This window comes from Barbatula barbatula, assembly GCF_947034865.1.
Source record: "Barbatula barbatula genome assembly, chromosome: 7".
NCBI lineage: Eukaryota > Metazoa > Chordata > Actinopteri > Cypriniformes > Nemacheilidae > Barbatula > Barbatula barbatula.
This window is the reverse complement of record NC_136770.1, coordinates 20,189,504-20,215,570: the sequence shown is the minus strand read 5'-3', so window position 1 is coordinate 20,215,570 and position 26,067 is coordinate 20,189,504. Positions and strand designations below refer to the sequence as shown.

The window sequence follows — 26,067 nt, the reverse complement described above, 5'->3', positions numbered from 1 at the left end:
TACATTAGGTGCTGTCATCCTGCCAGAAAGCTTTTAAAACAAGCCTTCGTTTGAAGTCCAAAAAGTGACACATGCCAACGCTCAGTCTTTCCCGACGTCAATTCTGCCATTCCCTCGTCCAGACGCTCCTCTGAAAGGCTGCATTAAGGGCCATTTGAATATTTCATTTCCTATTAATTATGCACTGTGACTCTACATGTCATTAGACGGAAAGTAGGAGAGCAGAAAAAAGAAATGTCCACCGTAACAAAGGAAGAAAAGCGGGAGATCGCAGGATGGCGTGAACCACTAATTCCAAAGCATGTCACATCCAGATATTCGTTGTGAATGCGCGGCATCGGCCGAGACGTCCTTAAGACTTGGCTTTTTTATCCTTTGCGCGTGTGGGCGGTTGTTTTGAAATGTTTACATGATCCCTTTCAACCTTTGCTGACATCAAACGCAAGTTGTTTTCCGTTGATAAATGTTGAAACTCAAAACAAACACGATGGCGTTTTAAACAAGGTGCAGATTTATTGTCACTACGTTAATCCTTGTGTTATTATTATGAAATGATCAATTCTGAGTATCTTAAAATAGTAATTCACGCCGTGTCAGTATAAAAAAACTGATATTTATATGGTCACTCTGAAGAAAAACAGACTGCGTTTCCAGGTATGTTTAGATCATTTCCCTTTCAGGCTCGAGTGCTCCGCATCCCAAGTTGTCGATGTCCTGTTTCCGCCAAATGTATCTGTACTGCACTCGTATGTTGTCTTTATTCTTATTAATGTCGCGACTGCCGTCATGTCACGCCACTCGGGTGAATTTATTAGGCCATCAACATCACTTCTGGCTCCTCTTGTCTCTGGCCCTGCTCAGGTACGGGTACGACTTTGATTTGCAGCGGGAGACAGTTACCGAGTACACGAGCGCTATTCCTCCTTTCCGTTCCATTCCTGGTGACAGCGACCTACAGGGTCAGAGAAGATGCGATATAATTTATGATATATATAATATATTGGATCCATTAGCGGGCATAATGAAGTAGCGAAATGAAAGGGTATTTGTGAAATCAGTTCAAACATCCTGCACGGATTATGATTAAATGATTAATGAAATGCCCCTGCATAAGCATTTTCCAACCATAATTCATGCGAGCGCTGATAAAAATCCTCCAATCATATTTCCTTCACTCGTGAGTCTTATCTCCACCATTTTATATAAATCACCGCAAAAGAGGTATAAAAAGGAAAGCTTGGCCTGCTTTGCCGAGGCCCGGCTACTTATTTAGATTAGTTATAAACGTGCGGGGGAGAAAAAAAGGAGCGATCTTGGCGGTGTAAAATAATCACGCATAATTATATTCATAATTCAAGTTTATGACAGATTCAATCTCCTTTCTCCTTGTTGTCCTTTGGCTTTTCGTCCCGAGTTCCCTTAATCTGGATGACATAATTAACCGGAGAAGCCACCAAAAATAAGAAAGATTTTAATTTTGAAAGCACATCGGACCATTTATAAACCTTATTATTTTACCTGAGTTTGCCAAAGCACTTCTCCCATCTGTTCAAATCACTTTCTTTAGGTTTGCATACATACGGCCACTTCATCCATTATGCATGAGTTATTTAAAGAGTGCTTCTATTTCCAGTAATGCAGCGATCTTGTTAGAGCACTCTTCATTTGTGTTTGGGGAATTCGATATTTTGGATGTGTGGACACGGCTTTATTTACTTTGTCATTTTAGCATGCGTGTATCTCGGGCCATTTTCACGTTTCAAATATAGAGAGATAAACAAGTGCCCTGCAGAATGTGCAGATAATGTAATTCAATATTTTACCATGAAAGTTTTATCAAATGTTTAATAGACGGCTATAAAATACGATGCTAAAATGACGGTTGCTCTATCTCTCTCCCCCCCTCTGTATAGACACCTGAATAATGAACATGCTCTGGATGACAGGAGCACGGCGCAGTGTCGGGTACAGATGCAAGTAGTTCAGCAGCTGGAACTGCAGGTAACATCTAATTTCTCATCATTCCTTGTTCTTCTCCTATTCAGGCTTCTCCGTCACTTCTCGTACCATCTCACTCTCCCTCGCTCGCTTTCAAGTAGCTGAGAGATGAGGGAGGGATAAAAATTAAATTATTTTGTACATTTGTGAGTAACCAGTCATTAAAAATGTGTTATGTACGCATGACAGCCAGGCAAAGATATATGGAGTGCCCCGAGGCTAACTCCACAAGATAATTACATTTCCAATCTTACTGGTTTTTAAAGTCGTTTATGACTTTTAACTTTTTGGCACCACAATAAAACACTTTGTGAAAAAGCCCGGCAGTTACAATGAAGAGAGTTTTTCTAGAGCCTTTTCAATGAATTGATCAGCTAATGTTGTTGGCTGCGTTGGATTGCCTGGAAATACACATTTTTTATAATAAATACTCTTTGGATAGCGGTCATAAAGATGGATTTTGTTTTTATGAGAGAAAGGGATACAGTTTGGTAGGAGAGCGTTAACACGTACTGGAGCTGTTATGCTCATATGGGCCATTTCAGTTCAAATCCAGTTTCCTGTCTGTTTCTTCATCTTCTCATAATTTCCCGTCCTGATACATAGTTAAACAAGTAAAGCCTCAAAAGAGTGTAAGAAGTGTAATGATTAATGCACAGCACCTCGATTACTCTGCATGCTGGGACAATTCAGCCCAGGCATCAATGCGGAATGATTCAGCTCTTAATCCGCACGTTCATCTGCCATTTATACCCTATTCAAATGCTCAACGCTACAAATAAAATTAGCCTTTTATGTAAAGCTTGTCACGATGCCAATAAAGTCTTTAAACTTTAAAGTGGAGTTTGTTTGGTTCTTTAATGCGGTAAAGCGGGGAGAGGGAGACAAAGAGTTGAGGAAAAGATCATGTTCCTCTGATGTTCAGGTGTAGAGACACTTTTACTGAAGCAAACATGAATGAGGGCTTGTTTGTTCTTTTGTTAAAAGGAGTTTTAAATAGAGTGTGTCATTGGTATTACGGCTAAAGTTCAAGGGCATGTTTTTGGTAAATAAGCATCTGTAATAAAAAGATAAATGTTGTGGATTAGCCTTGGTTAGAAGGCTGTTTGTTTCTCCATTGACATCATTTCAAATGAAAATGCAAGAATGTCTTAATCATATTTTGTTTTTCTTTTTCCTTCTATTTCCCCATTAAAGTTAACAAAAGACAAAGAGCGTCTCCAAGCCATGATGACACATCTGCATGTGAAGTCTACAGAGCCCAAACCCACCCCACAGCCTGTGAGTAGCACTTCTGTCATTTCTCTCTCTATATATACTCGATCCTTGCCATCTCTCTCACTGTCCCAGTTTGCACATTATCCATCCTAAATCGTTTGTGAGATAATATATGTTGATATATTGAACGTAGCATGCCACATGTGCCTGGATTATTTACTTTTTCTGCTGGTACTTTGAGGTTTTGTTCTGCGCATGCTTTGTTAGGTAACGTTACACACAATCCCTTGGAAAGGAGAGAGTTCTTGTGAGGATTCATTGTTGTATCTTTGAGCTGAAACGCTAAAAGAAAATTTTTACGTATGAAATTTAATTTTGTGGTGATGGCTAAAGTAAATTAAGCTAGATGCAAAATGTCATGTCAACACAAACAGCTATTTGATGACCATATTTTAATAATTGAGTCCTTAACTTGTTATGATTGAACTGAATGTATGTTCTTTCTTAGGGATGTAAATGTCCAAGTGTGTGAATGAGATTGCGCAGTTTGGCACATTTCTTACATTTGTGAGAATTACCAGCATTTTCGACAGTGTGTTTTAGGTGACAGATGTTCATAAGCTGTTAAAGTGTTCATGTCAGTGAAAAGTGTTTTGCTCAGAGCTTCAGCCAAATGATTCTGCAATTATTCATGGAAATAGGCCTCTGTGGGTTGCATTCACTTTACCAAAATGTGGTACGATAGCTTTCCCCTTTAATTTCCACAAAAATTTCACCGTTTTCTTAGATTAAATATTGTTTAAAGCTTTTATTTAGTTTGATTTCTTATTGTTTAATTGTGACCCCTACTTTGAAAACCCAGCTGAAGTCATTTTTTTATCCTTCATAACGAAAAGAACATTCTGTGAAAATATAACCTTGATATCTTTAATATTGGATGAGTAAAGCCAAGTCAAAGATTGAAATCGTAGTGAATTAATGGCTGAAATCAAACTTTGATGCTCCGCATCTCCTAAAAAGATTATATGGCTTTAGCCTGGATTTCACAGACAGGGTCAGTTATTTGTGATTTAGCTTAAATTTAGTTGCAATAGTTTGGGTCAAAAGTACAGTTTTTGTGGTGTTTTTCCCATTTGGTAATTTGCCCTGTGTTTAGTTTCCTGAACACGCTTATCATTTATTTGCTGTTCAGGCGTCCCGCGGTGTTCAGAGACCCTGAGACGGAGTCCTAAAACAGCGGCTAACAATAGTTCATTCTCTGGAGCTTCGCCTCTGTCACACACACTGATTGCTTGGATGGTCCGACAAGGCGGCGTTTTGTGTATGAAAAGCAGTTTAAGACGCTGATAGCATTGGTAGCTGCTACCTCTCCCCTCGGTTTTAAAGCCTCGGGGGCTATTTTTGTCCTTCCACAGGGCCATGTTTTATTGTCTGAGAAATTATTTATTTGGAATCAATTTTAAAGGCGTCGCAGACCTCACTGAAGTTTTGCTGAGATGTACCAATCTATCACATTTACTGTCAAATTCGTGAACAAGTTTGTATGTCACATTGTTTATGTGCATGTGTTTGTGCATTCACGTGCTTGTGTTTAAGAGCAAGGGTGTTGCAAAGCATTCTCGTCAGTAATTTGACCTTTACATTGTCCATAATAAAACAGCAGATTTTGTTCGCTGTTTGTTTAGCTTTTGTAAGCAGCTTGTCTTCTGCTTTTTTTCCACCGCAGCTCGGCAAGTCAACGCCAGTATAATTAGATCACCAATTACCATTTAATTATTTTCTGTCTGAAGTGTCATTTTGCGGGCGTGCTGGGGAGCACCCAAATGTACGAGAAACAAAAGGAGGACCATTACCAGCCTGTCTGGCCTATTGTGGAGGCTGCTGGCTGGTTGTGCCTCTGGAATATGGATAACAAAGCTCGCTGATGCGCACAGAGAAATCATAAATGCATACTGTGCAAAACCTTTGGCCAAATCGGAGACCCCTTTTTGTGTGTTTTAGTGCGCTTTTTCATTTATTTTGTGTGTTTCTTTGGCCTTCTGTTAATACCATAATACAGTTAAGCATGTCGAGGAGTCTAAAAATTGAAAGCAAAAGTTTATTTTGTTATGTAGATTCTTAAGTGCTATTTGTGCATTAAGGCAAATTACAATATAAAGTGATAGTAATACAATTTGCTTACAGTTATGATGCAAAATGACTATGTCTGTATTTACCAATCAGCATCCAGGACCTCAATCCTTCTGTAATATGAATTTCACACAGAGAAACCAATTAACCAACAAAAACCCCCCGAAAAGGTTAGATAGGCAGGGAGACAATACCATGTCAAGGATGAAGCTTCTGTCAGCCCCCAAATTTCTTTATTATGTACCTGTCCATCAAATGAAGCATCTCTATGGTAATGACCGTTAATATGGTGTGCGGTAATTGCGCGGCCTGCGACGTATCTGCGTGATTGGGGGTTAGATGTTAAACATTGTCTGTTGGTTTTCACTCGCTTTGCCGCTGTCTGCTCTGTCAGCGGTGCCATTATAGTGCAAAATTAGACATCTGATACCTACAAAGCAATTGACAGCCTTGACATTTCATTAATTTGCCGGCATAAAACTCCAAGCGTATTCAGGCTACGCAAGCCGCTTCTTGGTGCATTCTGACTGTGTTTGTCTTTTTGTCCATGCTTGTCTGTTTGTCCATCTGTAAAGTTGTTTCAATCTGTAGCACTTCCCCCTTTTGCAAATTTACTTCTGGAACAGTTTGGATGAGAAATACGTGTCATTAGCTTCCCCCACATCTCCTACAAATGAATAGCCAGAGCATCGGGTCAGCATTTTCCACTCCAATAGAAAAGTAAATTCGACATCATTTTTCCAGAAACTATTTCTCTGGAAGAACCGTCTTACGTCAGAGCCACCGTGCCGACGAGGGTCATTCAGATTTGATGTGTAATTGTGGCATCACCTCTATAAGTGTGCACTAATTAGGGTCCTTACAATGCAATTTGAGCCTGTAATTAGTGTAGATTGGCCTCTTTCTGTCTGTGGCTTATTAGGAGCCTCTTAGGGGTTGGTGAGAAACTTGTTCCTTCAGCCAACCAGTCTGCTACCGCCGCCCAATAGCGAGAAACATTGGATTCTGGGAAGTGGCCAGCAGACCAAACAGAGAGGCAAACAGAGGGATGTACCCAATTACGATGGAGGGAGAAAAAGCGTGGTGTTTACAAATATTTATAAACCAGAAAACCACCAGTGCTTCACCGTGGAACCGAGATTGATTGGAGGGTGTGTTAACAATTAGCATCGGCAGGCATCTGTGGGGAGTAATAACCGTCTGCTTTGTGTTTGCTCTGTGTCTTTCAGCTGAACCTGGTTTCCAACGTTACCCTGTCCAAGACGGCTCCGTCAGCCTCTCCACCCCTCAGCCTACCCCAGACGCCCACCACCCCGACAGCGCCCCTTACACCGCTCTCCCAAACACACTCCGTTATCACCCCCAACAGCCTGCACAATGTGGGACCCATGCGCCGACGCTACTCTGACAACTACAACATGCCCATTTCTCCGGGTAAGGATACGTCTTCTGTGAATTTTATTGTCTGCCTTTCTATGAAATTGTGCTTTTATTTACTATTTTTGGTAACATTTTCTGGCCTGCATTATTGTCCATTAGGCCATCTTCATTGCACTTCCACACTGTTCTATTAATTAATTTTTTTAAACTTTAATAATAAAATTGTTGGTCACACTTTAGAATAGGGACCAATTTTCACTATTTACCAAATATTAACTATGACTTTTGCCTCAATAAAATCCTAACTACTGTTTATAAGGTAGTTTTAAGGTTTAGGTATTGTGTAGGATTCAGAGATGTAGAATAAAGCAATGCAGAATAAAGCATTTATATGTGCTTTAAACATACTAATATACAACCAAATATTTTATCACCTTTTTATAGTAATTATAAATAATGAATCTTTTATATAATTAATTAAAATTATGATCTTTATTTTAAATATATATATATATATATATATATATACATATATTATGTAGTTGTTTTATATCGTTTTAAGGTTTCTTTTGATCTTATAATGGGACATTTCATTAGATTTCTTTAAACAAGAAGATTATTGAACGAAACTATTATTTTAATCTGAGCAAATACTGTATTCACAATATGCATTTATAAGTAACGTCTTGCATTTATACAACTTGTGAAGTTTTATTCATTCAGTACATTATTTATTATGACTGTATTGTGACATTTAAAGGGATCTCTGTCATTTCCGTTGAAACGTTTCTCATTTGTCTACTCAAACAGATATTGTCCAGAACAAAGAGTTCTATATGAACGCTGAAGTACGACCTCCTTTCACGTATGCTTCGTTAATACGACAGGTAAGATTACATGCAACATATTTATATGCCTGGAGCAAAGTAATCTAGCATCCAGACCTTAGATTTTACATGCATCTTACACTCAACTGCAATATAAATGTTCGTTTCTTTTATGAAAATCTCGACGCACCCCAACATCATCGCTGTTAAATTTCAGATGTAATTTAGCAGCGGAGCACAAGATTAACCACCAGCAAATGAGCAGGAAAGCACTCGCTGTTCATCGAGGGGACAAAAAAGCCCATATATAACAATTGCTTTTGATTAAGCATTACAGCCAATGTGATTATTACGGAATTCATTTCACACAACAGTAGTAACGGGGCGTTTTTGAGATGCCCAGTCAATTATTAGGACTGAACCAGTAATCTGTGATCACAGGGCATTAATCTGGGCCCGCGATAATTGCCGCTTTATAATCTGGTCCTATAAAATAGTTTTTTTCTTGTTCTGGTCGTTTAGCGGAAAAGGATGCACTCAAATTGGCACATTTGCATAAGGAAGCGTTCAGTAAACAAAGCAGCTCCCATCCGGGACCGGAAAATCGTGTAGCTGCTTTACATGTACCCTCAGATCATGTTTAACTTGACATAACACGTGCATCTCACTTTGTTTTGCTTGAGGTTTGGACTGAAACAGAATGTAGCTGTTTGCTTATCAGCATTTGTGTGTGTATGTGTGTGTTTTTTCCAGGCAATACTAGAGTCGCCAGATAAACAGCTAACACTAAACGAGATCTACAATTGGTTCACGCGAATGTTCATGTATTTCAGACGCAACGCAGCGACGTGGAAGGTGATCTCTCATTTCAATTCTTTTTTTTTGTCATGTTTGAATATCCTCAGTATTCGGTTGAATAATTACATGTGTTTCAAGACGGGTTTCTATTTGCATTCGGTTCAAGAACAGAAGACTTCATTTTGAGAGTTTTTAAGGTTTATTGTTAGACGATTAATCTCCTAATCACTCCTGGCGAGTGAAAAACCACCCACAGAATTCAGCTCGCACCTCTCTAACTGGACCACACACACACACTTGAAACACACTCTGTTTATTCTTTTTGTCCCTCACCTTAACCCTAATGTGCTAATAAATAATTTTATTTTTAATATAATATAAATAAATGTATATTTGTTCAGAGGTCGAATCATGGGCACACTTCTCGTTTTAGATTTTAAAAATATGTGAACGACTCCAAACACCACCAGCCCTCAGAAATATAAACATCATGAATCGGGTAAAGATGGCTAAATACCATTTTGTGTAATGCGATTTAGTCATCAAATTCAAATTACCTCCAGAAAGGGTATGTTTTCCCCAACTCGAATTTATTTAACAAAATGATCTTTCTGGAAGAGAACCGCTTTTCAGTTGGATTTGTTTTGCGAGTGTTTTTAGGTTTTCTCTGGATGAATTTCAACAGTTTAAAGGCAAATCTGGTCATTTGAGTAGGATGTTTCCCCTGGCAGAAACTGTTGGGTATTGGCATTTAACTCGAGCGTTTTCAGTTTCCGTTTCTGAAGCGAGGCAGAAAATGATGAACTATCTGTGACTTCTGCTGCAGCGTAACGATAAAGATGGACAGTGTCAACAAACACACATGCCTCCATCAATCAATGAAAGCTTTATTTACCAAATATCAAGCGCGTATTGTACAAATGACCCGGTGAATGGGTAAATTATGAGATATTAAAAATCGTTACGCATGTTGCGTCTTTTTCCCTTATTGTTCAGCTACAGAACAGAAGTCATAAATGCCAAAGAGACGGTTTAACAATTCTGGAATTTTGTTAGCAGTTTAAGTGCATGCGCTAATGATCAGTGCTTTCTTTGTATTCAAAAATGTGAAAATTGTAATGCAAAAGTAATGGAAAAAAACATTAAGATTGTTGTTGTATTTAGTCAAGTTCCTGTTCAAAATGAACCCGTTTAAATGTATATCTTTTGTGTTTTTTGTTGAAAATTATTTATATTGGGGTAATTATTGTAATATTTTAATTATTAATTGTATATAAATATTTGGTCACACTTCAGTACAGAGGGCAATTCAAGCTATTAACAAACCATCAACTAGGACTTTACTAACTATTAATAAAGGATTTATTGAGGAAAGTAGTTGTTAGGGATGTAGAGTCTGATCATGCAGAATATGTGCTTTATAAATTCTAATAAACAGCCGATATGCCAATAGTAGGCATGATAATAACCACAAGTTAATAGTGAGAATGGCCCCCTATACTGAAGTGTTACCAAATATTTATTTAATCAATATTTATATAATTCTTTTATAATTGTAAACACTACAAAAATATTACATTTATTTATTAGTAATACAAAATTTTATTTTTAAGATTTTTTTTATCTTTTGTTTTTATGTACTTTTTCCTAGGCATCTTATTTTAAGTTGAAAACATTAAGATTTTATAAGCAATTTTTTTATTGATTTATTTTTAAGTGTATGGTCTAAAGGTTTTGGGATGAGGGTGATTTCGATTTTTACATAATTTTTATTTTAGGGTGATTCATAACTTTAATGATTGTGCAATGTTATATAATAGTCATGTGATTTTTAAAAGCAGCATTACAAAATGATGCTTTATTTATTTTAAGACATATTGTAGCAATCTTCCTTTTGCACTCATAGCTTTTTCTCTTTCTTTTACACCAACTGCAGAACGCAGTGCGGCATAACCTTAGTCTTCACAAGTGTTTTGTGCGGGTAGAGAACGTTAAAGGGGCGGTATGGACCGTCGACGAACTAGAGTTCCAAAAGAGAAGGCCGCAAAAGATCAGCGGGTAGGTGTCCCAGCCCCACCCCGCATAGCCTGGCTGACCAATCCTGTGTCTCGTGGTGTTGATTGATGGGCTCCATGTCATTGTCTATGTGTCGCCCATTGCTCCCCTGCTAGCTTCACGTGCGTGGACTCTTATGAGCTATGTGCTGGCTATGTGTGCACCGTAACCTCCCAGTTGCTTGTGCTTATTCACACATCCATTTCATATCTCTGTCTGTCTGTCTATCTGTCTGTGTCTGTCTGTGGTTGCTGCATCCGTGTCCGCCTGCTTGCCTCCCCCCTTCCCATTTCCAGGGTGCTGTGCGCACCAATCTGTCTCTGCATAAATGCTTTGTAAGAGTCGAGGATGACTTTGGGTCCTTTTGGACCGTAGACGATGAAGAGTTTAAACGCGGCCGTCACATACAGCGAGGTCGCCCCAGGAAGCATGTGGTGGACGAAAGCTTTGACGAGCTCCTTGTACAGTAAGCACCGCCCTCTGCCCCGCCCCCTCCCATCATGACCCTGCATGCTTTGCCTTCATGTGCTCGCTCATCCTGCGTGTAGCCTTCTCATATCTTACGCTTTTGCCATTCTCATATTCGAGTGTCATGATGTATTTTAATGTGTGATTCAGATTTGTGTATGGGACAACTTTACATTTATAAGCTCTGGTCCAAAACATTGTGAGCTCCCTTAAGCAGAAACATTAATAGAGATCTTCTGTTTGTTTTAACATTGCTTTTTTGTATTTATAATTAACATCAAACTAATCTGAACTATAGTGCTGAATTTGTTGAAATGTGTTCTGGGATTGGCTTGTCTTTGTAAGTAAAGCTGTCACAGAATTTAGTCTGCCTACAAGGTAGCATCATGTACAATGCCTATGAAAGCGTTCTACATAGGCAGCTCACTAGGTTTTGGAACAGAGCTGTCATGATAAAGAGCTTTTGATAGTTTAGTGCTGTATTGATTTTGTTATTGGGTTTCATTGGAAATCGGATTGTCCTCTAAATACAGACTTTAGTGTAAAATCAATCTATCCAGTAGACCTATACTGGTGTTATACACAGAGTAGCCTTCATGTTGAGTGATTTATACTCTCTCAGATCATTACCTGTAAGCTAAAGTAAATAGGGAACTATGTCTTCAGATGGTGCTGGTGCTGAATGTGTTTATATATTTATTTCTTCAGAACTCCAGCTCTCGTTAAGAACATCCATACCACTTTGGGATATGGTCCCGCCCTTTCTGCAGCCTTCCAGGTAAACATTGCCTCGCAGTCTTATTACACAATGTAATAAAAAGTTTTACCATCAACGGTACTCATAAAAACAATACAGGTAGTGGCATAACACTGAGCTCAAAACAACAGTTTAACATAGCGTTACTAAAAATGAGTCGTCCAAAACTTCCGACGTGTACATTTGATCGTTTTCGTCTTTTGTGACTTATACTGTCCTCACTAACCAAGTTCCAGACATAGTCACCCATCATCGCTTCACCTTCCTTGTGCTACAGGAATTCCTATAACTTTAGAGTGATAATTGAAAAATAACTTTTAAAATACATTACAATTTGTACAGTTTTTGTTTATTTGCAACATACCGATATATCATAATTTATGATATAAGCTCAAAATGTACTTGAGTTATATACAATGAAACGTTAATGCTTCATAAAAATAAATATCACCACAGAATTGTACAAGTACTATAAAAAGGTCAGGCGAAACTAAAATCTATATGATAATATGAATTATTCATAAAAACAATTGATATTGTCGGTAATATTTTTGTCTGTTTACTGCTCTCATGTCATGATGGTAATAATTAGACAAAATCAAGTTAGGGTTTTTTTCAAACAAAAAAAATGTAGCAGAGGAAACTTTGTATTGGTTGTAATTTCTTGGTTATTTACTCTGTGACTGTTTAGTTATGTATTAGCTTATATTTTTTATATATTTTTTGTTCAAGGCTTTTAAAACTACATATCCCTATGAAAACACTACATATCCCATAATCCTCAGTGACAGCCTGAGAATGTTCAAATATTATAGCAAGAAGACTTAAATTTATAAATGCCATCTTTTAGGGATATGCCTGAGTATCTTTCCATGTAAAGACACATTTGACGCACTTCTCCATGTTGTTTCTACAAATGACTCTCACCTCGTTTCTATTCTTGATGTCGTTTTTCAGGCTTCAATGGCAGAGAACAACATACCTCTATACACTACCGCTTCCATCGGAAGTCCCACTCTTAACTCGCTTGCCAGCGCCATCCGAGAGGAAATGAATGGGGCCATGGACCACGGGAACAGCAACGGTAGTGACAGCAGCCCTGGACGCTCGCCCCTGCCAGCTATGTGAGTGGCTCGCATCCCACCTTCATAATGTGAAAGAGTGCGTGTGCATCACCAAGATAAGGGAGTTGCGCGCATGCTAGATGCGTACGATTCTTTTCACCAGGTCACTACGGGTTTCAAATAGCCTTCAGACACGCGGTTTGAATGTTTATCCATTGGTAAAATTATAAAGAAATTACAGTTTACATAGGAAGTACGAACTGTGAAATGTGCTTTGGACGGACACAGTCTTGAAAAGGAAGCCGCACCTTTAGAAGGCTTCTGTGTGGGGCGATCTTGTAATGAAAATAGTGTCGTTCGCTGTTATTTCAAGAAGTTTATAAACTAGCTTTTATTACGAGTCCCGAGTTCCTCCCTAATTATTGCCTCCGTTTTGTTTAAATATTTACAAAAGTTGTGAATAGAAGATGACAGAGTTGCCCTCTTTGTGGCACCCAAACAAGACTCGTAGAACGTCCACAAACGTCCAAGAGTATAGCTGCGAGAGGGGGGTCAGGGGGGATCGTAATTAGCCCCGAAGGAAACCTCTAAGATTTCCATGTAGCTGAGCTGCGGCCGGGGTTGGAAACCACAGCTCCCCATACACTTGTTGTACAGGAGGGACTGCCACGGCGTTTGAAGCTTAAAATAATACGCCACAGACGGCATGGTTTCCAGATGTCAGAGGATAAAGTGGTGATTTGTTGCCCGGCGAGATTTATCGCAGTCTGTGAAATATCAGCAAAATGTTTTTAAAGAAATGACAGGATAATGAAGTCGTGAAGATGTGGTTTGGAGAAGTGCTAATGGTAGGTAACATAGCTTCGGGTCTGCCCAATCAGCAGGATATAGAGAAACAGGATGGAGGTTGTTTGCTCTAATACTCCCTGCCTCTCATCTCTCCAGGCATCCGCTGGTATTGCCCAAACATGAGCTATATGAGAGTAACAAAGAAGAATTTACAATATTGATATCTGGGTCACAACACAACTATATTGTGCCCTTCATTAAAATGGTCGGTGTCTTTTTTCCCAATTGTTTGTATGAAACAATGAAGTATGTCAATGTACCATGAGAAACGTAATCATTTTAAACACGACGTTTACTCACTTTAAGGTAGACATGTTTTTGTAAAGGCTTCTTTTTTGGATCCAATAAAATGTTGCTTTTTTATAAATGCGAATGAAGTCTATACTCATATTTAGTGATAATTAAATGTTAACCATCTAAATCATTAAATAGAATTGTCAGTCGAAGTCACATTGATGATCACATTTATTCGTTTGGCATTTTAGGCTTTTATCCAAAGCGACTTGCATGTAGGAGAGCACATAAACATTTCGTCAACACGCTAAACAGTACCGTTAGTTTACAAGGATGTGTTGTTATATCCATCATGATACAAGGCTTGTCATAATTATATGGTAAAAACTTTCTATGATGATGTAACCGCCATATTCTCGCAATATTATTTTCAAATCACTTGATTTTATTGTCATATATGAGTGAAGGTTTACTGAACGGGTCACATATATAATGCTACTACAATCAGACTGTTCATTCGCAATTACAAAACAGAATGCAGCTCACTTGCATATTAATAATAATTCCATGTTTGCCCTCCAGCAAGAGATTGAGAACCGGAGGCCAAGGGATGTGCTTTGATCTGAAACTGATAAAATTGAGAATTTTCTTATGCAGGCACCAATACCATAACTCATTAGGATGCTTTCTTAACAATCATCCGCATGTTTGCGCCCAAGAGAAAAGCTCAACATCTTCAGATCATTTGGAACGAAAATCTTTTGTGGTTAATCTGAAACTGTACAGTTTGCCACATAAGAATAATTTGTTAAAACCACATGTGCTTGTAATGTCTATCCTTGTATTCATTTATTTTCCCCTTTTCATCCGATTTTTCTTCCCTGTTAGCGTCAGCGCTCATTGGCGTTGTATTCCTACCGTGTTCCCGTAATGAGAAATTTGGCAGATTTCATCTCTGCGGACAATCCCGTGCCCAGACTGTGGGCCGGGGGTTCATGTTTTGCCTTGTTTACAACTGACAGCGTTATTATTCTTGTAAGGGCCCTGTTTCTTATCACAGCCGTTTGTGTTGCGACCCGTCATCAAGCCTCCCCTTTCCCTCTCGTCTCGCACGCCTCCCCACCGCCGCTTTTCTTTCCCTTATTGACACTTCAGTTAGGAGTTGCATTAATTTGCCGTGTATTTAAAGCGTACACGCCGTTGTCTGGACACCGTGTTGCGAGGGATTTTTGCATGCTTGAAGTTGATTAATGACGGACCCTCGCACGGGGTCGTCCTCCGGGGACCCGCCTCACAGGTTGTGCATGTTAACGAGAGAGAAGTGTAGCGCGCCGAGCGGCACTGATCCGACGCCACCGGGAACGTGACGGCCCGTCCGCTCGCTCGCTGTGGTCCATTCTCTCGTCACCACGTCGCGTGTTGTTAATCTCCCTCATTTATCAATTCAGAGTGAAAACCCTGTCGGCAGGCCAGCTGTGGAAAATCATGCCGGCAGGTATGCCAATGCTGGAAGGGAAGTGGAGTTATCCGAAGTGCAGTTTCATTGTACAGACTTCTATTATAAAGACAGACAGCTTGGATACTTGGATTGTTAAAATTAGGCCGGTGTAGATGCAATCATAGATTGTGTAATTTTTCCCCTCACAGTAGTTAATTGATATCTGAAGTATTACAATTTAAGCAGTTTTTGCTAGCACATTAAAAACAAGTATGCTACCAAATGCACCTTTATTTATAAGACAGGGACATGTAGCCTTGAAGTGTTAATTTATCATCATAGTCACATTATACTATTTATTGATTACATTAATAATAATGCAGTGAAGACTAAGAAAAAGTTATATTTTAAGAATACAATTTTTTTTTATTATTATTTTCTAATACAATATTTAAATGAATTAAGTAATTTTTATTTTAAACTTTTTGTTATTTAGCTAGTGTTCATGGGGTTAGAAGACATTTCATTTTTTAAACAATGTAGCCATAGAAATTGATGTCAAATGCCACTTTCAAGCAACTTAACATATGGGTTTGCGGAAAAGGTGTTTTATTAGTTTTTTCATTTACTTAAAAGAAAAAGATGTGAGGGGAAAATGTTTATCTTGAATACATATAAAAACTATTTTTATATATATATGGGTCCTATAAACCCATTAATTGCTGTGTTATTCAGCCATGAGCAGTAGCCGTTTTATTTATAGAAACGTTTGACACTGTATTTTGATAACATATATGTTTGTCTCGTCTTAAATAAAACTGCACATTTGTACATTTTGCAAATGCACGAATGATGAAGACCCAGTTACAATTTCTCTCTAAATAGTATTAAGTTATAGATTGATATTGTTTGTGGCTGATGATGGATGCTCTTGTGTGTTGGTGTAATCATTTTCTTATTTTATTCAGGCATCATATCAGCGTTAAAGAAGAGCCACTGGACCCAGATGAACACGAAGGCCCCCTGTCCCTCGTGACGACAGCCAATCACAGTCCAGACTTTGACCACCACAGAGATTACGACGACGACCACGTGAACGACGACATGCTGTAAGCCTGGTTTCTCCCAGGTCCTCTGCCGACGAGGCCAAGCTAACTGCGGTCACCTGCGAGACCACTCCAGATAAAGCAAGACTGGATTCACAGTACTCCTGTTGACAGCTATTCAAATGTTACTCTTAGTGCCATTAAATACGAAATACGTGATAAGAAAAATCGATTCCGTTTGGAAGTATTTTTGATTTGTTTCTACTTTTCGGTTGAAAGACATGTGTAAATTTCTACTCGTCACTTGACGAAGAGACGTTTGGTACTGGGGGCCTGCTTCTACTTCCTTTTGGCATCTGAGACCAGAGCGGACATTTAAACACAACTGAGAAAGACTGGCTCATCGCCCTCTGAGTCAAATAAACACTGATCAGAACTGCAAAGCACACACACACACAAATCATTAGTGCTCGGAGCGTGTCACTCACGCGGTGTGAGTGTACGGATGTGACTTTAATTCAATGTCTCTGCCGCCTTAAAGGGATAGTTCACCCAAAAATGAAAATTCTGTCATCCCCCTCCTGTTGTTTTGTGAAACACAACTTTTTAAATAATGTACTTCTCTCCTCTCCTTTTAATGAAAGTGAATGGGGACTGGAGTCTGCTAAAGCCACTTGGCAACTGAAAAATCTTGACATCCACCCCATGGTCTTCTTGGCACGTTCATTTCTTTTTGGTGAATCAGCACACAAAACTGGTTGGCTGAGCAAGTATTGACCAAAATTTCATTTGCGGACGAACTGTCCCTTTAAGTATGCTTCTATCACAGCTGGAAGATGTCTGTCTGGAGATTTGAGGGTTCCTGGGCAAATAATTGAAGCGCAGTGTCCTCTCATTACTCTGTGCTGTTCGCCATATATCCTTTTTGTTGGGTTTGTTTGTTTTTGGTAACTGATCAGACCTCATGAATAATAATGTGGCGTCCATGGTGTGCTTGGCACTGGATGAATGTGTAAGGCTTCTTTCCTCATGCTATTTTTCCTCTTGCTTTCCTTAAAAATCGAAACGGAATGTTGCATTACCATGTAGTATTTTTCTGTCATTTGTTCCTAGTGTTTCGGATGGCCAATCTGCAGTCGCATTGGCCTTGCGTGCGGACACACACATAGACACACACACAATGTCCCTCTGCAAATGCACTACTCGTAATGAAGGCTCCCTCTCCACGCACCAATGAAGTTTAATTTTCCCATGGAATAAATGACAGAGAAATCACTTTTATCGTTATGAATTTATACTTTCAAAAATCCCCTTTCGTTGTGACGCACGCAAGCGTCAACCGAATCGCAAATCAAAAGCATCTATATAAAAAAATTCTAACGTCAAAGCAGAGAGATAATTGTTAGACATGAAGCTAATTGTGATTTCTAAACGTTGTTGTTGCCGTATTTTTCCCTTTTGTAATTTCAACTATCTGGACAACTGCATTCCTCGTAGTTTGAGTGTCGGTTTTACCACGTCAATGAATGGGTCATCCTCTCTGTTATTACAGATTATTAATAATTACACATGAGATAAAAATTTAAAGGGATTATAAACCAAGGCTGACGTTTCAGCCATGACCACTGAGCATTACAGCACTGGGGCAGCCCACTTTGACATCCACTTCATCACTTTGGAAACGCTTGTTTCCAGCTGGTTGTTCCAGGCGAGTCAAACCCGGGAAGCAAGTCAGAATTGAAAGCTGCTGCCATCTCGGTGTTGGGACTGTGCAGAGATTAGAAAGAGTTTAGATTAGGGCTTTGTTTTTTGTTTTAAGAACCGCAACCACTTTCTTTGTTCTTATTTATTACTTCCATTGTTTGTCTTTAGTTTTGACAAGTCGCTATTTTGTCTCTTATCTGTGACTACCAAAGATACAAGATACTGCATATTATTCTGTGTCCAATGCAATAGCTAAAAAAAAGGCCAAATATCTGTAGTGTTCCCCGCAACACAAAAGTTAGGAAATGTTTCAAACAGTGTCGGGCTTGTAGTGAATCGGTGTAAAAAGCCAAAGGGGTTGTTCGACGGACAGCTGTTTGTCTTTGCCTGTGACCAACATAGGAGAGATTGAGACCAACACATGACCAAATCAAAGCAATGTTGTCTCTGGGCCAATGAAAAGGAAAAAAGGGAGTGTTCTATCATGAAATATTGGCTATAATGGAGGAGGACATGGATGAAAGAGTTTAGAACTGTATTCTCACGATATTTAAATCCAGAAAGCATTTGCATAACACAATGTGAACACAACTTCAAACTGGACCACACAATGATAGCTCGATTTGTTCTCATGCCTTTTTTTATGTTGCCATTTTATTCTTTGAAAACGATTGTATGCCACTTACCTTGTAAATCCACAACAGGTTTCCCGATGTCCTTTGTTATCCTTGGCAATGCTCTATGATTGTGATTTAGTGTCTGTCAACTTATTACTTTTTTATATTAAAAAACACTCCTGTCAACCAATAAGCTGGGTACAAGGTACTTTAATGGTAGTGAATAATATGTGTACATTTATCCAAGTGTTTTTTAGCGATAAAAGTGGAATCCAACATCCAGGCAGCTGTGGGTCGGTGGGAAGCGATTGAAGCTCGGGGGATAGCTGTCTCTGATTGGTTAATTGTTATTCTCGAGCAGGCAGACGAGACCACTCACCGCATGTGTAGCTCGGCATTACTGAAGAAAAACAGCATGAGAAATTGTTAGTACGCATACCTCAGTTCAAATCTTATAGGGAATGAGTAAATAAATGATATAACGTTTCACTCAGTTGCACTTAGTTGTATGTCTTGCATGTTTAGTCTAAAACTGTAGCAAACTATTTTAAGAAAAAGATTTTTAAAAAATATATAAAAATCAGAGCTTGTAAACATTGGGGGTCTCTTTGTTTTTTCTTTTAAGCCAAACCTCAGGACTTTTTATCTCCACTCGGTATCAATTTGCTTTTGTTTATTGCTCTTTTTTTCTTCCACGTTTACAGTAAACTGTTTCCAAGACTGCTGTTTTTGTTGAAGTAGGTTGTACATACACCGCTTTATAGCCTTTCTGCTTTTCTCATTTTTCTTTTCAAAGAACAAGAGTACTGTTTGTATCACCATGTTTGCTTTATCACAACTGCTTTGTATTTACTATTAAAAAAACGACGAAAACACACAGATATGAGCTACTGCTGTATGTATTCCAATAGCGTACTGTGCTGCGAATGTAATTGACTTGGTAATCCTTGCTTTACGGGAAAAAGGCAAACTCGCAGACATCTGTGAGCGAGAGGGGAGGGAATGGATCTGGGGATAATCCGCCAGTTTTTGGATTCTTAAAAACTGTAAAATAGAAAACAGATTTGTCTCTGTTATCATTGACCTAAGCCTTTTTTACAGCCTGTTTCTTCCCCGTCCTTGTGTTAAGCTGTTTTTAATGCTTCTTTCAGACAGATCCTGCTTTTCGCTCTAGGTTAGTTAGAAAGGCAGGTGTGTTTCCTTATTTTTAACGGTAAATGCTTGCAGGAATAAATGCTATATTCTATAAACATGTTATAATTCACTTTACTGTGAGTAAAAAAATCAGCATTATAGAGACAAAGACCATTTATTTTTCTTTATTGTTCAATACTTCATTTTAAGCAGTAGCTTTTCGTGTGATTTAATGATTTTAAATATATAAATATTCATATTGAATCATTGGAAAAATACATTTTTATAATGTTCTTATATTGACATAAAAAGGTGTTACAAAAATTGCCTTTATGATAACCTCTTTAAGCTATTGCATGCATAATATGTTACAGAAATATTTAATAAAAACAAAATGGTAAATCTAAAGGCTTTAATGATAAAACTCAAGCACACTTAAAAGTTAAGAGCAACCAATTCTTTTACTGATGATGATGGAGGTAAATCTTAAGTCTAAACCCCTGTATGCTATATGATTTTAAACAACACACGGTGCCATTGTTATCCCCACTGATGGTAGTTGTCCTGAACATCGTCCATCAGACTATACAATGATGATGATGTGTCCAATTCTTTTTTCTGTTTTATCTATAGTCGTAGCTGCAGTGGTCAGTTTCTGAAACGGACTAAAAGATGCAATAAACATGCTTTACACAGTCATGAAAATTATTTTGATACGTTTTTATCAATGCACATGATATGAAATGCACCAAGCTGAATTATGATATTGCTCAAAGCAGAATTGCGTTTCTTACATTCAGCATATTATTGAATATCTTTCATTGTGTTATAGATACAGATATTTGCGCTGTTTGTTATCGAATGCCTGCTTTAAAGTCTATCGTGACAAGCACTTTCACGGCGGCTCGCACATTAAATTACCTTCTAATTAAAAGCAGACAGTTAAACTGTCCTTTACCAACAGCAATTTAGGTAACTGCATTTGACCAGCTATAAATTGTTAGCGTATTAAAACTCCAGAAATATTAGCGATATGGATTTCTTGATGGAAATTTATGCTGATGATGAGGAGTTTGCTTTTTATGGCGGATGCACGGGGTCATGTTAGCCACTAAACAGCAGACAGAGATCAGGCCAAAGCAGTTTTAATCTTGTGAAACAAGCAATTACAAATAGTTGCATTGATTTGTTAAAAAGCTTGGGGTGACATAAATTGTTTCCCGCTTAGCTTATTGCTCTGATACATAAATGTCAGCGGGCATGTTATTAATTAAAGACGTTGAAAGACAAGATTTAGAGGAAACAATATAAAATTACGGTTGGACTTTTTGCGGCTAATATTTTATCTATCATTTGGAGCATCTTAATTTTTTTATTGCTGTTGTCTCTCAGATATTACCTGCTCATAACAATGGGCTTGTTCTTTCTTGTTACAGTTACAGGGTGCTAACGCTGTTTTCAACCTAAAATTGAGCTTTATTGTCATGGTAGATTGTAAAAAGCAATACTACGTTTACACACACACTCTGTGGTGTTATATTGACACACAAATGTATCCATGTAATTGCGATTCAGAACAAAATATTAAACCAAAATACATTTATTTAAAAAAAGCAAAGCATTAAAGGGACAGTTTACCCAAAAATGAAATGCCTTTCATTATTCACTCGCCCTGTAGAACACAATAGAAGATATTTTGGCAATCAAACAACATTGGCCCTTATTGACTTCCATTATATGGACACAAAACCATGGAGACATCTGAAAATATCTTCTGTTGTGTTTCACTGAAGATAGAAATATGAATAAATGATATTAGAATTTGTTAGATTTCTGGTGAATTATCCCTTTAAGCGTGCAGTTAGATAAATGGGTAGTTAGATGCATATGCGTCGCCATGTGAAGAGAAACTGAAAAAATGCATCCAAGTTCCCTGATCAAACATCCGATCTGTCATTCCCAACACGCTCATTTTCACTTGCTTATTTACGGCTTTGAAAAGAACTTGTCACACACTCTCTTGTAACTTTATACAAAAGCAATGTTGTGACGTTCAGTGGCGGAATGTCATTGCACAGCATAAATACCTTTTGATCTTAAAATGGAAAATCTGTCATTCACACCAGTCTGCTTGTGTTACAGAGTTTACCTTTCATTTCCAGACCCACGTTCTGCGTAGGCTTTTGGAAATGAAATGGCCAGATTAGTGCATTATCTTATTTGCATGTATTGCATTGCAGTAACAAGACTCCGTTGTTAGCTCTCGTTTCATTCTAATTAAAGTGTGGCAATGCGACGGCAATCCGCACAAGAGCTTCGCTTTAATAATCAGAGCTGGCCAATTCCCAATCCTGCAACGTGGCAATTAGCAAGAGCGCCAGTGTTTGCTATTCACGGTTTGATGTTTAAAAAAAGTTTATTAAGATGAGCTGCTTCGGGCACTGGTGGGCAATAGACCTGCTGCAATTAGATTCCAATTATTTGTGGGTTTCTGATATTGTAAACTGCCACTTAGCGCATCAGTTAAATTGACACACTGTGCTGCTTGGTTTAGCCTGTAATTAAAACATTTTGTGTTAATTAGATGATGACCACTTCATTCCAGAGCCTCTTGTGTTTGGAGTTTGCTGTTTTTGCATATTGAATTGCACATGCTGTTTGGATCATGGCTTGTCAGATGCTGGGTTAATCAGCCTGTGTTGTTGTTTCAATTAATGCCAGCTGTTCCAAGGGCCTGTCTGTTCTCGCAGCGCTGCTTATAAACAGGGCATTTTATCACGGGCAAGTCGAGAGAAATGAATTAACATAGAAATACGGAGGCAAATGCATTTCAAATTGAACAATAAAATGTCCAGAATGAAATCGTAAATTCACTTATTGTTTGGAAAATTCATGGGATAATTCAGGCGACGTTAAAGAAATAACGCCATCAAGTTGTTCCAAACCGGTATACATTTGTTTTGCTCTGATCAAACACAAGGAAGATATTTGGAAGAATGTTGGCGACTGAGATTTCTGGGGCACCATTGGCTATCATAGTAGCAAAAATTATTATTTAATTATTTTGTTCTGTTGAACACAAGATATTTCTTTTGAAGAATTTAGGAAAACAAACCGTTCTGGGGCACATTAGACAACCGTTTTAATGATGGACAACGGTGCCCCAGAAATCTCAGTTGTTAACAGAAAGAGAAACATTTTCAATCTAAATGCATTTTAACTGTCAAGTGCAATGGCTACTTACACACCTCAGCCGGTAAAATACAGGGAACTGTAGTGAGAAAAATAAACAATTCAAGTATAAAGAAGTAAGAGCACTTTGTGTAAACCGTAATGTTTAGTATAATTTTGGTTTTGTCTTTTTATTTCCCTGAGATTTTCTGGGGAGCCCTTAGAGCCTTCTGGAGTGCCCCTGGGGGTCTCGGACCCCACTATGAAAACCCCTGGCTTATATGACAATATTTTGTGGTTTAAATAACCACACGAAGTCTCTCTTAAGGTTTTTAAAGCTTGTTTTGTCCATAGTTAGGTACTGTTAGTGAATTGTCACATCCATGACATTCCATATTGCACATAAATCTGCACATTAAAATGTTATGTTCTATAAAAAGCCATCCCTTTTCCGTTTGTTTGATATTATTGTTTCGTGTTTGCACATTGTACTTCACAGAAATCCAACAAAGTATGTTGTCTCATAAAAACGTGCGTAAGGCATGTGTATTTCCCTCTTTTAAAATAGAAAATCTGTGTAAAGACTGATATTTTTCTGATATCTGGACTCCATCATCAGGGGTTGAGTAAAGTTTAAAAGGATTATTCAATATAATGGCAACAAATATATTCTCCGAGAATTTATATTTGTAAGTTTTGACTCAAAACGTCACATCCATAATGCTAGAATTGCCCAGCTGCACTGATCGTTGCACAAATAGACATGAAGTGAATCAACCAAAACATTTTACTTTATCGTGCACTCAAAAGTAAATCACATTATTTGTATTACTATACATGCATCAGTGGAATATTTCTCGCGTGTGCTAAAAGACCTGCTCAGATACATTTTCACATATTTTCCATATTCAAACAGGATATTTGAATAATTTAGAGGATGCAAAACAACATGAATAATTACAAGTCTCGCCGTCGCGCATTAATGGATGTGTCCGAGTTTACTTTTCATTTACATATCATAAGTGCAAAAAGCACACTCGCAAATGACGCATTCATCCTAAGGTCAATACATTTTTAACCACTAAAGTGAGTCTAGCAGATCACACATACACATTTCTTTAAGCATCCCATGCCTGTGGCATCAGACCTTCTTAGTGCTGACAAAGGTGATTGCCATATAAATAATGGAAACACGATGTGACGTTACATGTGAAAACCAGAGCTCAGAGAACATCAAATCCCAAAAGCAGCAGGCCTGCGTTTCTTACCGTCTCATTAATATTTGGCACATTACTCGTTCCAGATTACTTCACAAACCTAGGCTCCCGTGCGCACTTTTTGCGTATTAGAGTTTGTGATTTGACTCTCAGCATCTCTCATTTCAGCCCAGATTTAATGCGCTTCCAGACGGGAGGGGATGGAAAAGAACTGTCATTAAAATATGTCATGGCGGCTGTTTACCTGCAGTGAACCCTGATTGAAGAAGCGTCTGACGTTACACTGATGCTTCCGTAATCTGTATGACTGGCATGTTAATTTCCCTGACGCTGTCGTTCAAAAACACAAACATGAAATGTTGGTTTTAGGCCCGGGACACCGGTTCGAGTGAATTTCAAGTACTTATTCAAATATTTCATTAAAATGTAAATTTTACGTTGGTCCAACGCCTAGCTGCGCACAAGGCATGACTTAAGAAGTTATGAAGTTATAACACCAATCGTCTTTTTTTCTCTTTCTGCCTTCCCAACGCCAATTAACTTGGACTGGAAATGTTCTTACCTTGTTTTATCTCTCCTGACCGCGTGGCGAGTAATGCATGGAATGCAACAGGCCCGGTACCGAAGAGGGAAAGAGACAGAAGCCAATTAAACATCAAGCTCCTCGCAGACTTGGTAGCTAATCAATTCTCTTATCGCTGGAAAGTGCAAATTCACTGATGAGAATTGAAGGCGTGCGGGGATAAAGGCACACTGTTGAGGGATTGTAAATGAGAGAACGTCCCTAAATGCAAATGCATGATCTAGTGGGGTTCACAGACGCGGGTCTGTTAATCTATACGGCATCGCTCGAAGCACCACTCCATAGATCTCCATTCCTATATCAATTGCTCAAAGGATGTACAGCGCGAAGTTTAGATGCGAAATTGACAGGAATAATGCGTTCTCGAGCATTAATATTCCTATATCTGAAGATGTGTAGGGATAACTAGACATGGCAAACTCATTTAATTCCCGACTTCCCGATTTAAAGGCTTGGCTTTTTGTGTTTTCCTGCCAGGAACAAGCGTGGAGACTGCGAATCCTGGCACGTCACGTTCCGTCTCTCTCCCACTTTATTTTGATGGCGCCGACAACAGTCGCCTCCTATTTCTTTATGTACTTCGCTCCCTTTTTCTTTCATTTTTACCATTCACGGGGAAGATAAAATGGTTGCAGGTGGTGATGAAAATAAAAGCCATCCATCATTATTTATTAGGCATGAAAAAGATACACAATAATGTAATTTAATCTCTCAGCAGACAATTATTTCCACATATTGATAATGCAAAGCGAAAAGTGCCATGAATCCTAATATGATGTTTGCTTTTATTGGTGTATAATACAAGCAGAACAAATAATGTAATTGTATCAGGAAGAGAATGTAATTATTTGCACATGCTAACGCTATAATGGCAATCTGTCTCAGACAATGGTATCATATTATTTTGCTGTGCTTAACTAGTTACAATTTGCATTTACTTATTATGTCTCTGTGGCAATAAAGCAGCCCCCTCTTGTGCTGGAAGTCCCCCTAAGTAGACCGCTGTTATTATTTGAACCCCCGTCTCAAACTTTTGATTGTTTGCAACTTGCTGAGATCTGAGATCGTGAAAGTTTAAGTTTACACCCAGGAGGGTGTCATCTTTATTGAAGACTTGGATAATATCATCTCGCTTTGGACTAATTCTTTCGGGTGCGTGCAATATATGAGAGTGTATTTGAAAATGCACGGTGTTAGTTTCATAAAATGTGGCTGAAATTACCGTGGTTATAATTTCTGTATGTCACCCTACTGTACTGTAGTTGCGTCTAAAAGTCTGACTCACAAATGTAAAACAAATGTTAAACGTTATACCAACGTAACAACCTCGCATCACAAGTTCTTTGTGGTTTGCGAATGATTTAAAGAGTATCTTGCAT

General features: G+C 38.4%; 1 protein-coding gene across 10 annotated transcripts in view; it reads left to right on the top strand.

Moving 5' to 3' along the window:
• The window catches only part of foxp1b (forkhead box P1b), a 153,451-nt gene extending 133,988 nt beyond the window's left edge, over positions 1-19,463 (top strand). For 9 of the 10 annotated variants that reach the window (XM_079461264.1, XM_079461255.1, XM_079461262.1 and 6 more), the window contains 9 exons: positions 1,914-2,001; positions 3,196-3,279; positions 6,576-6,780; positions 7,537-7,613; positions 8,307-8,408; positions 10,288-10,409; positions 11,583-11,652; positions 12,589-12,755; positions 16,185-19,462. In XM_079461264.1, the coding sequence (XP_079317390.1) occupies positions 1,914-2,001; positions 3,196-3,279; positions 6,576-6,780; positions 7,537-7,613; positions 8,307-8,408; positions 10,288-10,409; positions 11,583-11,652; positions 12,589-12,755; positions 16,185-16,329 (1,060 nt within the window). In that variant the 3' untranslated portion in view covers positions 16,330-19,462. Of the gene's footprint in view, positions 1-1,913; positions 2,002-3,195; positions 3,280-6,575; positions 6,781-7,536; positions 7,614-8,306; positions 8,409-10,287; positions 10,410-11,582; positions 11,653-12,588; positions 12,756-16,184 lie in introns of all 10 variants that reach the window. The other variant, XM_079461263.1, reaches the window with a different exon arrangement.
• The last annotated feature ends 6,604 nt before the right edge of the window (positions 19,464-26,067 follow it).